At 35.8% G+C, this 14725-nt stretch overlaps 1 protein-coding gene across 1 annotated transcript in view; it reads right to left on the reverse strand.

The window, feature by feature from the left end:
• LOC103596022 (dihydropyrimidine dehydrogenase [NADP(+)]-like) overlaps nucleotides 1–6092 on the reverse strand; it is a 94752-nt gene extending 88660 nt beyond the window's left edge. Inside the window, exons 1-2 of the mRNA XM_008579577.1 lie at nucleotides 6004–6092; nucleotides 2859–2946 (exon numbers count right to left, since the gene is read on the reverse strand). Coding sequence (XP_008577799.1) covers nucleotides 2859–2946; nucleotides 6004–6092 — 177 coding nt within the window. The remainder of the gene's footprint in view (nucleotides 1–2858; nucleotides 2947–6003) is intronic.
• Nucleotides 6093–14725: the final 8633 nt, after the last annotated feature.

Consider the following 14725-nt stretch of genomic DNA (forward strand, 5'->3'; position numbering starts at 1 on the left):
GTACCTTTCGAAACTAGAGCTGTAATCCAGTTTGTAAGAAAATAAAGAATGGAAGTATTGGCCTAAACTCCACTGAATCACAGAAGCCTAACACAATACAACACAAGTGACATCCTTTTCTCAAAGAGGCGCAAGGCTCATTGAGTCTGGCGATTCAATTACCCTCTCAACCTGGAAAGAAGCCCCCTCCTGTGTTGAGGTCCACTGGCAGAGCAATGTGGGACAGCCTACATTGTACACAGCTGGTAAATATCTAAAAAGCTGCAGGCTTTAAAGAACAATAATCTTTGACCTTTTATGATTGCTACAGTGACTCTTCAACAAAACATTACTTACCATAGCTTCTTAAATGCCTGAGAAAAGATTATATTCGCAGTTAAGTATCTTTAAATATCTTATATTCATATAGAAATCTGTTTAAATAAATACCTACTCACAATGCTGCATTAGGTAGTAAAGAATATGGACAAATTAATGAAACAGAAATAGGTTTTCCTAAAACAGAGATTATTCTGATCTTGCTTAGACATTTTATGAACTGTTCAAAGAGTATCATTATTCCCTTTTTGTCTTTTTTCTTATAAATTTGTGTAGACCTTGAATTAATTGAAAATATACTAATTGGGATAACAAAATAACTACTGAATTTTGGGATATCTAGAGAAAATTTGGCTAGCCTGGACCTTCTAAGATGGTCCACTATAATTCTCATATCTCTTCATGCCTGATGTCAGTAGTGCTAACTTAGATATATGTTTAGCCAAAACACTACACTTCAAACTTTAGACATTTTGCTCCACTCTTTTTCTGATGAGATAATTATTAAACAAATGAGATTTCATATACATTTCATGTAAGTCATTTTTTACACATTAAGACAAAGGGCTTGTAACAATGGATATTTGGGATACTATGAAGTTAATAAATGAAATCCCTTCCCAAAATTCATCTTAATTACAAGTCAAATATTTAAGCATTTATGATTTCCTACAACCTTTAGGATTAAGTCTCAGATATTGAGGTTGGTATTCAAACATTTTCACACCCTGATTCCGATCTAGTTGTCTCTTTCACACCACTCTCTTTCATGTAATCTAGGCTCGATTCTAGCCACACGGAACTTGCTATTCCCCACACGCTAATAACTCTTCCTGGATTCATGGCTTGCAATACCAACCACATTAAATTATGATTAGGTTTTTTTTGATTGTTTTTGTTTTAATGTGTCTGTCTTTGCTAATACATTATGATCTTCCAAAAGACAGAATCATAGCAGGAAACTTGTTTTACCCAGTGCCCAGCACTTTGTTTGGCAGATAGTAGGTATTCCACGACCAACGTAAGCAACAGAAAGAGGAATCACTTCTACAGTGTTTACCATATTGAATGAGTAGAGAAGTTAATAATTCCACATCAACAAAATATTTGTTGAATAATTACTATGTTAGACATTTTCATATACAAGTATTATTCAGTTTATGCCACAACTTTGTAAGACAGATGCTACCTTTCCTTCATCAATGAAAGTAAGAAATTTTCCATGAGTTCACAGTAAGTGGTCAATCTAAAAATTCAACTCAGACTTCAATTCCTAATAAATCTGACTAAACATAGATTAGTAATAAACAGATTACTGCTATGCCCTTACACATAAATAAGAACTTTTAATTCTTTTGAAATCCTAAAGCAACATAAATTTGTTTATTATTTTTCTCATAAAATATGTTTTAAATAATTAACATATTAAGACATGATCTTTATATCTAAAAAGGTACCTGGATGTTGAAAGAGGATGTAATGGAGCTTTCCAGCATTTTAGAATATTAGTGTTAAACCTAGTGAAAAGAAGGATTCTCTGTATCCTTATGGGAGACTTTCTTCAGCTTTTGCTCATTTGTTAAAGGATAAGACACTGGGCCAAGAGATCTCAATGCTCCTTTCACAAAAACAATAGTTATTATTAATTATTCAATCAATCGACCATTCACTTAGCAAATAAAAACTGGTGCTAGACTTACACTGATTTTAAAAAACTAAAGATTAAAATTTCTTTTGTTCTACTCATGCCCACAAAAGCCTGTCTTCTATTTGTAACTTTATTTTAGTTATAACTACATCAGTCTCTATGAATTACTTCAAATCTTAAACAAATTAAATTAACTGAATTTCAGTAAAAGAAAAAAGTCCATTCCCTTGATGTCTTTCAGGTGCAGTGTGCCAGACTTAATACTAAAACACATTTTAAGACAAAGATATTTCATAAATTTAAAATGTGTTTTGATGATCAATGACAGTTCTGTCTGTAAGCATTTAGCAAGCTTAAGGTAGAGTCAATGTATTCAGTGAATGCCTTATACACAAAATCATTAATTTCAACATAAACTAATTTTTAAGACAAAAAACAATGAATATGCACTTTCACCATAATCAAGTCACAACTTGGAAGAGCTTTATTAATAAAGTGTGCCACATTTTCAAATGCCCATAGAAATCGTATCTTTAATGCTTTAACCGAATTTACTAACTCAAGCTTTATGCCTTAACCACAGTAATAATACAGATTAAGATCAAATGCTGTTGTTAATTTTCATTTGCAGAAATAAATCTCAAGGGCCGACCCGGTGGTGCACTGCTACATTGCGCCGCTTGGGAGTGCGGCGGCGCTCCCGCCGAGGGTTCGGATCCCACATACAGACCAGCCGCTCACTGGCTGAGCGAGGTGCGGGCGCAACACCGAGGGTTGCGATCCCGTTGCCGGTCCCGGTCCGGTATGGGCGCGACAATGAGGGTTGTGATCCATTGCTGGTCACGAAAAAAGACAAAAAGGAAAAAAAAAAAAGAAATAAATCTCAATTTACCTTGTTTGCAATACTTGTGATGAACGATTTAATATCTAGATTAGTTGGACAGCTCTTCTGACACGGGGCATCTGCACATTTCAGGCATCTAGGGAATAAAATAACTGTGTTAAGAAATCTACAAAGTAACTAAGATAATTCTCTATCGTATTTCGACCCTATGCCCATTCAGAGTTAGTGTCTAGTAAGTAAATAAAATTATTTTTAGGTACAAAACTTTTTTTTTTTTTTTTTTGTCTTTTTCCGTGTCCGGCAATGGATCGCAACCCTCAGTGTTGCCCCCGTACCGGACCGGGGACCGGCAACGGGATTGCAACCCTCGGTGTTGCCCCCGTGCCTCGCTCAGCCAGTGAGCGGGAACCGGTCTGTATGTGGGATCCGAACCCTCGGGCGGGAGCGCCGCCGTGCTTCCCAAGCGGCCCACTTATCCAGTACGCCACCGGGCCGGCCCGGTACAAAACTTTTTTACGCAATAAAATAAATATATAGTATCCATGTTTCATCTTTTGCACACCTCCTGAGGAGCCTAAAATAGCACTGCTCTGGCTAATAACTGCCCCTCCTCTCAAAGATCCTCCTAGATGGATTCTATTGAAGATATATCATTTGCTCATTTACTACATCAGTCTTGTTTTGTTTCCTACTGTACTGACTGACAATGCTTGGAGCATGCAGTTTTTCATGACGAGGTTTGTATGTCTTGCAGACCACAATTATTATACATATGCAAAGGTAAAGACTCTTATTTTACCACTTACAATATCCTTTCTTCTTCCTTTCTTCCCTCCACCTTTCCACCCTGCCTCCCTCTCTCCTAATTTTCTGATGTCTTTCAATCTATATACAATTGGGCTCTGTAGTAGATGCTTCAAAACATAGCCCAGATCTACCCACTTCAGGACGAAAGTATTTATTCCCCCAGCTGCCTTGGTCTCAGCTGAAGAGAACGGGCTCAAACAAGGTCATGTTCCCTTTCTAGGAGCAGCCCACATCCAATTACAGGTCAATGAGGGAGGGTTAGAGGCCCGGTCCTCTTGCATATATTTGGGGAGCTAGTCTGCAGGGATCTACTGCAGCCTTTACTGTGACTATCTGCCCAATCCTGCTTCCTTCACTTTGCTATAGTTGTTGACCTTCAAATAAACTTATGTATACTATTCTCATCTCAGAATCTGCTTCCTGGTAAACTAATCAGAGACATGCTCAAACTTTAGTGCACATAAGAACCACCTGGGAAGCTTGATAACCTCAGGTGATTCTGATATACATGGTTCGAACTACATAGTGAGAACCACAATTCTATAATTAATAATGTTAAGTGAAATAAGCCAGACATGGAAAGAGAAATACTGCAGGTCCTCACTCATAAATGGGAGCAAAGAAGGGAAGGAAGAAGGAAGGAAGGAAAGAAGGAAGGTAGACCACAATAAAACAGTGAACTTTCAGGAGGAGAGAACAGACCTATCGTTCCTAGAGGTGGGAAAGGGGGAGGTGAAGGGAGGTTAGGGAGTAGTTGGGTAATGGACACAGAAAATAATTATGATTTGTAATGATGACCATGCTAATAATATTGATTTGATCATCACATACTGTACACAAATACTGATAGTCAACTCTGTACCCCTGTAGGGAAAATACAGGAAAATGATCAGGGCCCCTGAGATGTTCAGAATCTTGCCGAGCATTTGATGTAAATATGCACGTGCACCCAGGTGTTCCTTGGCTATTGTCTAATGTAATTGTGCATGTGCACCCAGGTGTTCCTGGGTTGTCTGACTTGCACCCAGGTGTCCTGTGTTATCAGAATTGAGTATAAAGAATGAATGGCTCTGATCCACAGTGCCCTCCACCCCCACCCCACCCCGAAAATCCCAGGGGGCAGTGTCACGGGGAGGCCACTACTGTTGCTGGAGGCTGTTGCTGCCAGTGCCCCTGGGACGCTCGGGGGGCCACTGCTACCACTGCTACTGCTGCTAAAAGCTGCTGAGGAAGCTGAGGACTGAGCTTGAATCATCTGCCAGTGGCTCCTGGGATCTTTCCCAATTACCTAGCTTGTGGAACTGCGTGTGTGGGGTCTGGTGACCCAGCCAGGCATACAAGGAGTCTGGTGACCCAGCCTGGCATGTGAGGGGTCTGTGACCCAGTCTGTACAATGGGTTTGAAGTGTCGCTCTGTGGGCTCTAGATTCCCGAGATAATAACCCCATAATTATGTGTAATCAATTATGTTTCAATTCAAAAATACATTTTAAAAAAAGAAAAAAATATAATTACTACTTCAGGACAAGTGAAAACACTGGCTAGAATTGTCCTCTATTTGCACATTAACTTATATGTGTGTTTGTTCATTGATTCACTCAGTTAATAAATGTTTAATGAGCCCCTGTTACATGGCAGACCCTGGTATATATGGATATAAAAGTGATAAACAAGACCACCATGATCCTGCTCTCATTGAACTTGAAGTTCGAAGGAAGTACAGACATAAAACACATTGCAGTGGTCACTGTGGTCAGTGTAAAGTTGGGTGAATACAGCATGCTAAGGGATTACATAGGAGGGACAACAACTCTCTCCCCTGAAGGGAGAGAGTCAGGAAAAGCTGCTGGAAGGAATAATACTTAAACTGAAGATTGAAGAATTAGTGGACATTAGGGAAGCAAAGAGTGGTGGGATTTGCAGTACGTCGTCACTTCAGCGAATAACCCCAGAGTAGAAACAGTATGTGCCAGGTCCTGGAAAGAAAAGAACATGACAGGATAGGTGAGCTAATGGAATTTGGTCTGGCATGCACATAAAGTGAGAATGGGAAAAAGAAATTAGGCTGGAGATGCAACTTAAGAAACATACTACTGTCACATGTATCAAAAGACCAGAATTCTCCAAGAATTTCACTGAGAATAAATCCTACATTTCTCAGTGACAAAGGTGACTAGCTAGGCTCATTTTCTATCCACTTCCATATGTAAAGACCTCGGTTCCTTTCCTTCAAGAAAACAAGACAAGTCTCCTTGTCATTCTTTTGTAAGAGAGCCCTCTTCATTGTCAGAATCAATTTTTCAGTACCTAATTAATATCTTGTTTTTTAAATCTGATCTCTTTTCTCTGGTTTGTGACCTCAGCCTTCTCTCTAAATTAAATTTTACACAATGAATACCGAAGGCTTTTCATAATCAATTGTCCTTTCTGAAATGTAGTCATTAAATCTCTCCCCTACCATTTCTCTAAACGCCATTGTTAGATTCACATCTATCATTTAGTTGAATTCCTATCTGCCCATACATATGATTTCTATCCCCTAAAACACTGTCACTGAATTCAAAAACAATTTCTTGGGGCCGGCCCGGTGGCGCACTGCTACAGTGCGCCGCTTGGGAGTGCGGTGGCGCTCCCGCCAAGGGTTCGGATCCCACATGCAGACCGGTTCCCACTCACTGGCTGAGCGAGGTGCGGGTGCGACACCGAGGGTTGCGATCCGTTGCCGGACACGAAAAAAAGACAAAAAAAAAAAAAAGGAAAAAAAAACAATTTCTTGAAACTATGATCTGCAGCATACATTGCAAAATAATGCAAAAAGAACATAACACGTGGCCTGTTTGGTCCTTGATGTTGAAATGGGGTGATACATGTGTTACTGTCATGTGGATAAATACATTGGGCATTAATAGTGGTTTGAAAGGGTTTGAAAGGGTTTCCTATGTGGTAATACGGTAATATAAAATCACTAAAAATTTAGTGAACAATGTGCCATCTTAATTATTTTCTCATTTACAAAAAAGTCATTTCAAGAGTTTGAAAATACTTGTCATTGCACTGGAATAAAGATAAATATATACACGCACACACATACATATATGGCACATCACATAGATTCTGGTTATCCCTAATAAAGTCACAAGTTTTCTGCTTTTCTTTTTTCTAACACCCAACTTGAATAATAAGGCAATTAAAAAATGAAATTATAATGTCAGCAGGTATGAATGAACAAAATTAATGCACCATGCATTTTTCTGCTCTTCCAAAGAAATCTTAAATTCAACATAAACAAATTCACTTAGCACTGACAATGTAAAGATTTTTAGTTGAGGTTATTAAGCCTCTTTACCAAATAATTCTCCTTTTATTATTGAGCTAGTTCACAAATAACAGCTGCTGGAAATGTCAGATGTTAATGAGGCAGGGCAATACAAACCTGAATTGTAGCATTCTTTTTTTCTTTGGTGCCATGAATATGCCAGAATGGGCAGACTCTGATAATAATACCATCTTGCAATTCTCTAAGCGCTCTGCAGACTAAAGTGCATCAGGCTGCCATTAATCCCACTTATCACTCTGACAGCTCAGTAATTACACTACTGCTATAGCCAGGTAGTCCTAATAAAATATCAACCACTGCACTGGAATGCAAGCTGGTGAGATGTTTTATTAAACCTGGGGGGGGGGGGGGCGGGGGTTGATCATCTAGTGACATTAGTGTTGACCTATTTTTCTATTTGACAATAAATTATCCTTTGACCATGCCATAATAGATATTACAGAGTGCATTTACTGTACCAAATCAGAAGATAGTGCATTACAATGATGTAGGCAAATGGTGTAAATAAAATAGCAGAAATGCATGTCAGAATGTTATTACCTAAATTGCTTTAAATGATTGATACCATGAAAAATCACAGACACAGTACTCAGGGGAATATGTCAACAATTATTGTAAACCACAGTTCTACATAAATTTTTCCTAAGAAGTATCATTCAAATTACACTTTTTTTTATCTTCAGTCATTTAATTCCCCTTTTACCTTTCAAAGTTACTCTGTTATAATGCAGCTTATTTTTAGATTCATTGTAAGAGGAAGAAATTAATTCAGATATACAACATGTAATATTATTAATCCCCAAATAATTACATTTATACTAAATATATTATATTTTTAAAGCAATGAAACATCTCAGATTTTTTAGTAGCGATAAATATCTCAGTTCCATACATAATAGAAAGCATAACAATGGATTTCATTAAAAGCAAAATATAGAATCCTTAATAAATGTTAATCTTTCATGATTGAACATAACCATAAAATATATATTTATATATAAAAACTTCAGTACTGCTACTTAAGGAACAAGAACTATTAAACATAATTTATCCAGGATTTTTCTCTAGGGAAAGAGCAACATGATTCCTCTTCCCAAATATCAGTGCAGCTGGACAGTTTTACTCCATAGCAGGACACCAAAAAATATTATAGTGAGTAATGAAATAATAAATGTAATTCTTCACCTTTCTAATAACAGATACCTCCTTCTTTTACTGGGAACCATCCACAGCGGTTGGAATCGTAACCTATGCTTGTTAATGAATTTTCTGCTCCGTGAGTTTAAATGAGGTAATTACTTTCTTTCTCAGTAAAAAACAAAATATACACACACATTAATCTACTTGAAAACCTTAAAACTTACTTTGCATTGTCTTGGTTTTGTTAGGCTTTGGTTTAACCAAGTCAGCTGTTTCATCAGGCTATGCATAATCTAGATTAATCTATATGTAATGGTATTGGGCAAGTTAATATTTACATTAAAAAATTAAAATATTTTTCTAACACTGATATTGTAATTCCTCAGATTTTCAATGTTCAGTACCATCATTTGGAAGATCTACCTAAGTGAGATATAACAGATGGGTATTGGACCTCGCTTCCCTACCTAATAAGAACTAGTTCAGGCAAATACATAGTTTAATGTCCTTCCCCACCTGTGCAATACTACTATAGAAGCAGGTTGAAGGGTGAATGAGAATCAAGAAATGTAGGCTGGAAGTATCATATATGTCACACTTGTATCTGAGCTCCACAGTTTTCATTCCTTGTACCCAGAACCTGTCATAATAAAAGGATCCAAGAAAGATGGTTGGCATCTTTAAAATATGATGAGATTAATTCCAGGTTTTAATCCATTCAACAAAACAGCAAAAAGCCATCGTCGGCTTCTGATAATTCTCTGGCTATTTATGCCTCTCTCCTTTTCTTAATATTCCATTAATAGCCCTTTCTGTATACTCTCTTACTCTGCTTCTCTGATTACACTACAGGATCTCTGCATTAGAGGCATTTGGAACTAACTTTGAATATTCTTAATATGCATCTTGGCCCAGCTACTACATTCTGCTGTGCTGAAAGCCATGGTAACATCATTGAAAGTAACTGAATTTTTAATGCTGTGTACCATTCATGTTTTTTAACATGAACCTCTAATGTTCATGTTTTGAGTTTTTTAATATTTATTTGTATTTATAAGTAAATAGCAAACATAATTTTTAAATAGAGCTACTTATTTACTAGAAATTTCCATGAGCGCACACACATGCGCAACTGCCTCAAAACAATTCCAGAAATGCAATGTAGTACAGTATACAATTCACACAACTGATGTTCAAAATAATTTGTTGGATGATGATAATCATGAGTCTGAGAAAAAAACAAACTTAAGAACCTTCCTATAAACTTTATGTAGTCTGTCAGATAATTATTGGTTTTCTCAGATACCAATAGCTTAAAAATGTATAGTTTATACTTTGAGAGTATTTTGAATTAACATAAGAAGCTTATGTTAAATTCAATACTCACCTTTGACCTTCATATGTAACAGTTTCTTAAATGTTAATAAGATTACTTTTATCTCCAATGCATAGGTGAGAGTACTGAGGTTCTAGTAATATCATACTAGAATCATAGAGACCAGTGGGCCAAGGCAGCTGAGGAAACTACTAGAATACATTTAGGATCTTACACCCAGGACTATCCCTTCCATGTATGAAGACAGGTTAAAGTTTAAAAGGTGGCGTTCATCTGACCCCATCTCTTGGTGGCTTCAGTGCCTCCTTGCCAGAGTAATTTGCAGACTGAGGAAAAAGCAGGTAAGAAATCACAAACAAAAAAGGACTACAGTATTACTTTTTACAATATCATCTCTCCCGGAGTCCAATTTTAGTTGAAGAATAAAAAGTAAAAGGTAGTTTTGACTGTCTCCTCAAGTCAAGATGAAAAATTTAGGATTTTATGATATCACATAGTTTCGATGGCTCACCCAACCTTAGTCGTCATTCAGGAACTGAGACTCAGAGAAGGGAAGTGACTTGTCCTAAATCTTCCACAGAGTTTATGACAAGCTTTTCTAACCCAATGCATTGTCCTTTCCACTTTGCAGCTTGTATTTTCCTCTAATTGATATGATATTATTAGGAAGCTAATATTATTACAATTTTTTAAGCAACTTTGGCTTAGCTATTTGTGCCGGAAAGATACTTTTATTAGCATGTTCTTATTTTTAAAAATTAAGTATGCTACAAAAACCTCAACAGCGTAAAAAACCATAAACTCATACACATCTAGTTGTCTTGCAAGCAAATAAAATATCTCCACAAAAACTTAGTACATATCACCTTCTGAAAAATTTTAAACATCCCATTTTACTGCACAGAAAGAATACCATCATGAGTGTCTGAAGAATGCTGCTCTTAAACTTACATTTTTCTCTTTCTTACCCCCAAAGAGATTTGGAAAGAGAAGAAGAGACTTGAAAATAAGTTTCTGATTGTACAGAGGTGGAACAAGAACTGCTGGAAGATTCATTGGAAGAATATACGCACATAGTATAAAGATAGGCACACATAGAAATAATTAGGTATGAAAAGAGAACAGAGCCCATATTAAGAAAGTAGGTCAGTTCTTAAAGCTTCCTGAATCTACTGGGGCGCTAAGATATTGGAAATAAAAATACTAAATAATAAAGCAAGATTTAAATAATAATACCAAACAACAATGACCAAAACGACAAAAGAAAACAGGTTCATTTGCCAAATGAATGCTACTGATAACCATGCTGAGAAATACGGGAGGGAATGAGACCACGGTAGATTGTACTAGTAAAGGAAAAGTATCCTGTTTTCCAACTTCTCTCTGCTACAAATTTGTTGAAAGAGTACAAAATAATGACTTACAAACTGAATCTTTAAAATGGAATAAAAATGAGTTATTACATTGCAACTACATGTATTGGAAGTAATTAAATATTAAGTATTCACCAGTTTTTAATATATCAATAATACAGAAACTTTTACAGTAAAGTCAATGAATACAGAAAAAATAAAATTATTTAATAAATGTTTTTCTGCCCCCAGTAGGCGCTAAAATATCTGATATTATTTGATCCCTGTGACCTGCAGCTACAACAGAGGCATGCTTTAATCGAGAAAACCAGAAAAAAACACAGATAAAAGCTCTGCTTTATGTCCTGGAGGGACAGTCTTGTTGGCTACACTATCCTAGGAAGCCATTTCTAAAGATGATGGAGACTGAGAGTACTTAAAGCCCTTGAGGAAGATAGATAGAATCAAGAGGAAATTAAAGAGTTTCCTCTGTCTTGTAGTAATGAGATAAATAGCAATAAGCCATGAACCTAGGATAGGGTTCTTTTTAAGATTTGGCTATACTAAATATGGCCAGCATACGCAAGTCAGATAATGCATAGCATATGAGTATACGAAAGACACACTGTGTGTGTGAGTGCAGGCATCCAGACTTACGTGTATGAGAATATTTATAAAGTGTTCAAATGTGCTTGCTCATCCAAAGCTTTTAAATGTATTAACTCAGAAAAACATAGCACAGTGGTTAAAAGTACAGGCTCTGATGCTTGAATGCTCATATTTAATTCTTCATTTCACCTTACTGGTTTTAAGACTTTAGGGCATAAATCACCTAACCTCTCTGGGCATGAGTTTTCTTATGTACAAATGGAGATAATTGTACTTCAAAGGTCTGTTGTGATAATCTTTAAAGATTATATGTTTATACTAAATAGCATGTACTTCTTTAGTAACTTAACAGGCATTCTCTATAATCCTTAAAAGTTCTGAAAGTTATGTATTGCTCTCCATCCTCTAATGTGGGAGAGATTAGAGAATAGTTGTAGTATAATGGTTTAGTTATTTGTATACTTTAAACATAGTAGATATCTGACAAATATAAATATATGCTTTAAGTATTCATCTTCTTCACATGGGATTTCAGAAGAAGAAAAAGTTATTTCCATCTCAGGAGAATCAGAAAAGTGTTTTTGGAGATAATTATGCTGGAGGTTGAAGGACAAGTGGAATTTGACCATGTAAAGATGAGTGTATTAGAGCTTAACACTGAGAGCAACTTATGAATGCATATAGGGTCCTTCTCTTTATCCCACGTAGCAGCTACCACTACACCATGTACATTTTAGCTCCCCAGTAATGTGGAATGAATGAATGAATAGGAGAAATAAGGGGAAAAGAAACACTATTGCCTAATGCAATCCACTCCAACATACCAGAACAAAAAAGCACACTGTGGGTTCATCCAGGGCAAAGACTATACTTCATCTTTGATTCTCAGCTCATATGCTAGTAGCTGGCACATGTATAGGTGCCCATACATGTTTATGGAAAATTTCTCGGTTAGTCACTGCACTTCTTCAGGAATCAAACTGAGAAAATACAACATGTCAATCTCATCAGCGATCCAGGGCTGTTTATGTGAAATCTTTTGTACTTGAGGCTTCTGATTATTTCCCCATGCTAATGGTATGACATAAAAATATTCTCCTAAAAAATCAGTAAATTAAAGATGATAGGTTGGAGTACACACTGTACTGGAAAGCCTGTACTTTTGAAAATGGCTACATTCTAACTAAAAGTATGACTGATCTTTATTATGGATATATGTAGTTGAGTAAGTATCTGAAGGATGCAACTGGTAAACAAGAGAATCCATGTGAAAAAAGTGGCTTTCCTTCACTCTTGCTTCACACATTATCTCCTAGCTCTTCTTTATTTTCAATGCCCATGTCAGGCATATTTCTTCCCCCTTCTTTTTCTATTGCTGCCACCTGGTGAGATGGTAACAAAGTATTTCTTATCCTCCGGGATAGGATAGCGCTTTCCCCTGACAAAATGTGCTATGTATATAATATGTAATATGGTCTATGCTATATGGCTTTTCTTTTGTTAACTATTCAGAATTAAGGAAATGCCTATGTTTTATAGACAATTTTAATTTGAATAATTTTATATGAACGCAACCATGTATATCCATAATAAAGATCAGTTACACATTTAGTAAGCATGTAATCATTTTCAAAATCTCAAGCTTCACAGTACACTTTATAGTCCAACCTACCATTTTTAATTTAACTACAACAAGCTATATGTATTTTTTTTAAAGCTAGCATAAGATTGCTTACCACAATTGTGGTCCCCTTTACATTCTAGACAGCATTCCATGATGCTCAATACACTTTTGATACCTTACAGATCTTAGAGGGATCTGGGTGATAGTACTGACAGTTTTTATCACAGTTTCCCTACCACACAATAACTTATTTCACCTGGACTATTTCCGCCGTAGTGTCATAAACTCTTTGATTTTTATTTGATTTATATTGAGAATCTTTCCAGGCTTCATTAAAAAGACTTTTTCTTTGGTAGCATATATATATATGCTGAGCAAATTTTCTTTTTAAATTTTGAAACACCTGTTGTATGTTTACCTTAATGTCAACACAGCCACTTCAGGAAGAGTAACAAAAAAAAAAGTAATATATCTCAGTAATAGATGCTCTAGAAGTAAACATTTTAGTAAATTTCAAAATTGAAAAACTCTATATTTTGTGACTTATTTGCATGCAATTTCAGAAAAAATGTAACAGTGATAGTGATACTGACATATAGATTTATGTCCATTTCTTTTAAATATGTAAAAGAGAAAGTCAAGTGATTTAATCCGTAAGTAAAAGAGGTTGATTATTACTATGCAATTCCTAGATATATAGTATATATTGATATATGAAAAAATAATATTTGCGCAAATATGCAAACCTACTAAAGGGCATGTGGACTAACATTTGGGATAGATTTTATTTTCTAGAAGGCTATATGTTTGTATTTGTTTGCAATGAGCAAGTATAACTCATGTAATTAAAAAAATAAGATGTAGATGTTGATTGCCAACTAAAACCACATTATACTGTGTAATTTTTAATTTTTACACTGGTCATATGAATTGACCCAGCAAAAGCAAACCCACAATGCTACCATATTTTTGTTCCCTCTCTCAAAACCTCCTACAGTCCTACAAAAGATGCCATTAAGAGTTTTAATAGGACGACCATAAGGGAATACACTTCTGAGTGGTTGATGGCTCACAAAACTAACAAAACAAGGGGTCAGTTCAGGTCAAAGGAATAAAGAGTGAGTGACAGCCCAAGTGCTGGAGGGACTCATTAACTAAGTTAAAACAACAGTGAAAACAATATTTGGCCTTAAAATTAAAAGATAGCATTCATGAATAACAGAATTTAGAAATAAATGAATGTCTCCATAACTTAGCTCTCTAGGTATAATAAAGCAGTAGAAATAAATGAACTCAGAATTATTTATTAAAAAGCTACTATGTTCTAAATTCTGTGCTGGTGAAGAGGAGGATTACTGAAACTTACTTGGAAGATGGTCTCTTAAAAATATACTGTACTTCATGTAAAAGGCTTTCAATAGAGATTTTTGTGTGTAGCTTTTTTTTCTTTATATGTGCAACAGTGATTGCAATTATTTTAGAGGCTGAAATTACACATTTTGAGAGCAATGGCCAGAAATAGATTTTCTTCCTCTTGGAACTATTGAGTTTCATGTGTGGAGTCCACACAAGTTTATCTAAAAGTTTTACTCCATAAAAATGATGCCACTCTCCTTTTTTCAGCAGTGAGAAGTAAACCGCCTTCACAAACACATCTAATTTAAATTAAATTTAAATTTAAATATCCACTCACTTTACTTTGATAAATCTA

The sequence above is a fragment of the Galeopterus variegatus genome, unplaced genomic scaffold, assembly GCF_000696425.1.
Source record: "Galeopterus variegatus unplaced genomic scaffold, G_variegatus-3.0.2 Scaffold1914, whole genome shotgun sequence".
In the NCBI taxonomy this organism is placed as follows: domain Eukaryota; kingdom Metazoa; phylum Chordata; class Mammalia; order Dermoptera; family Cynocephalidae; genus Galeopterus; species Galeopterus variegatus.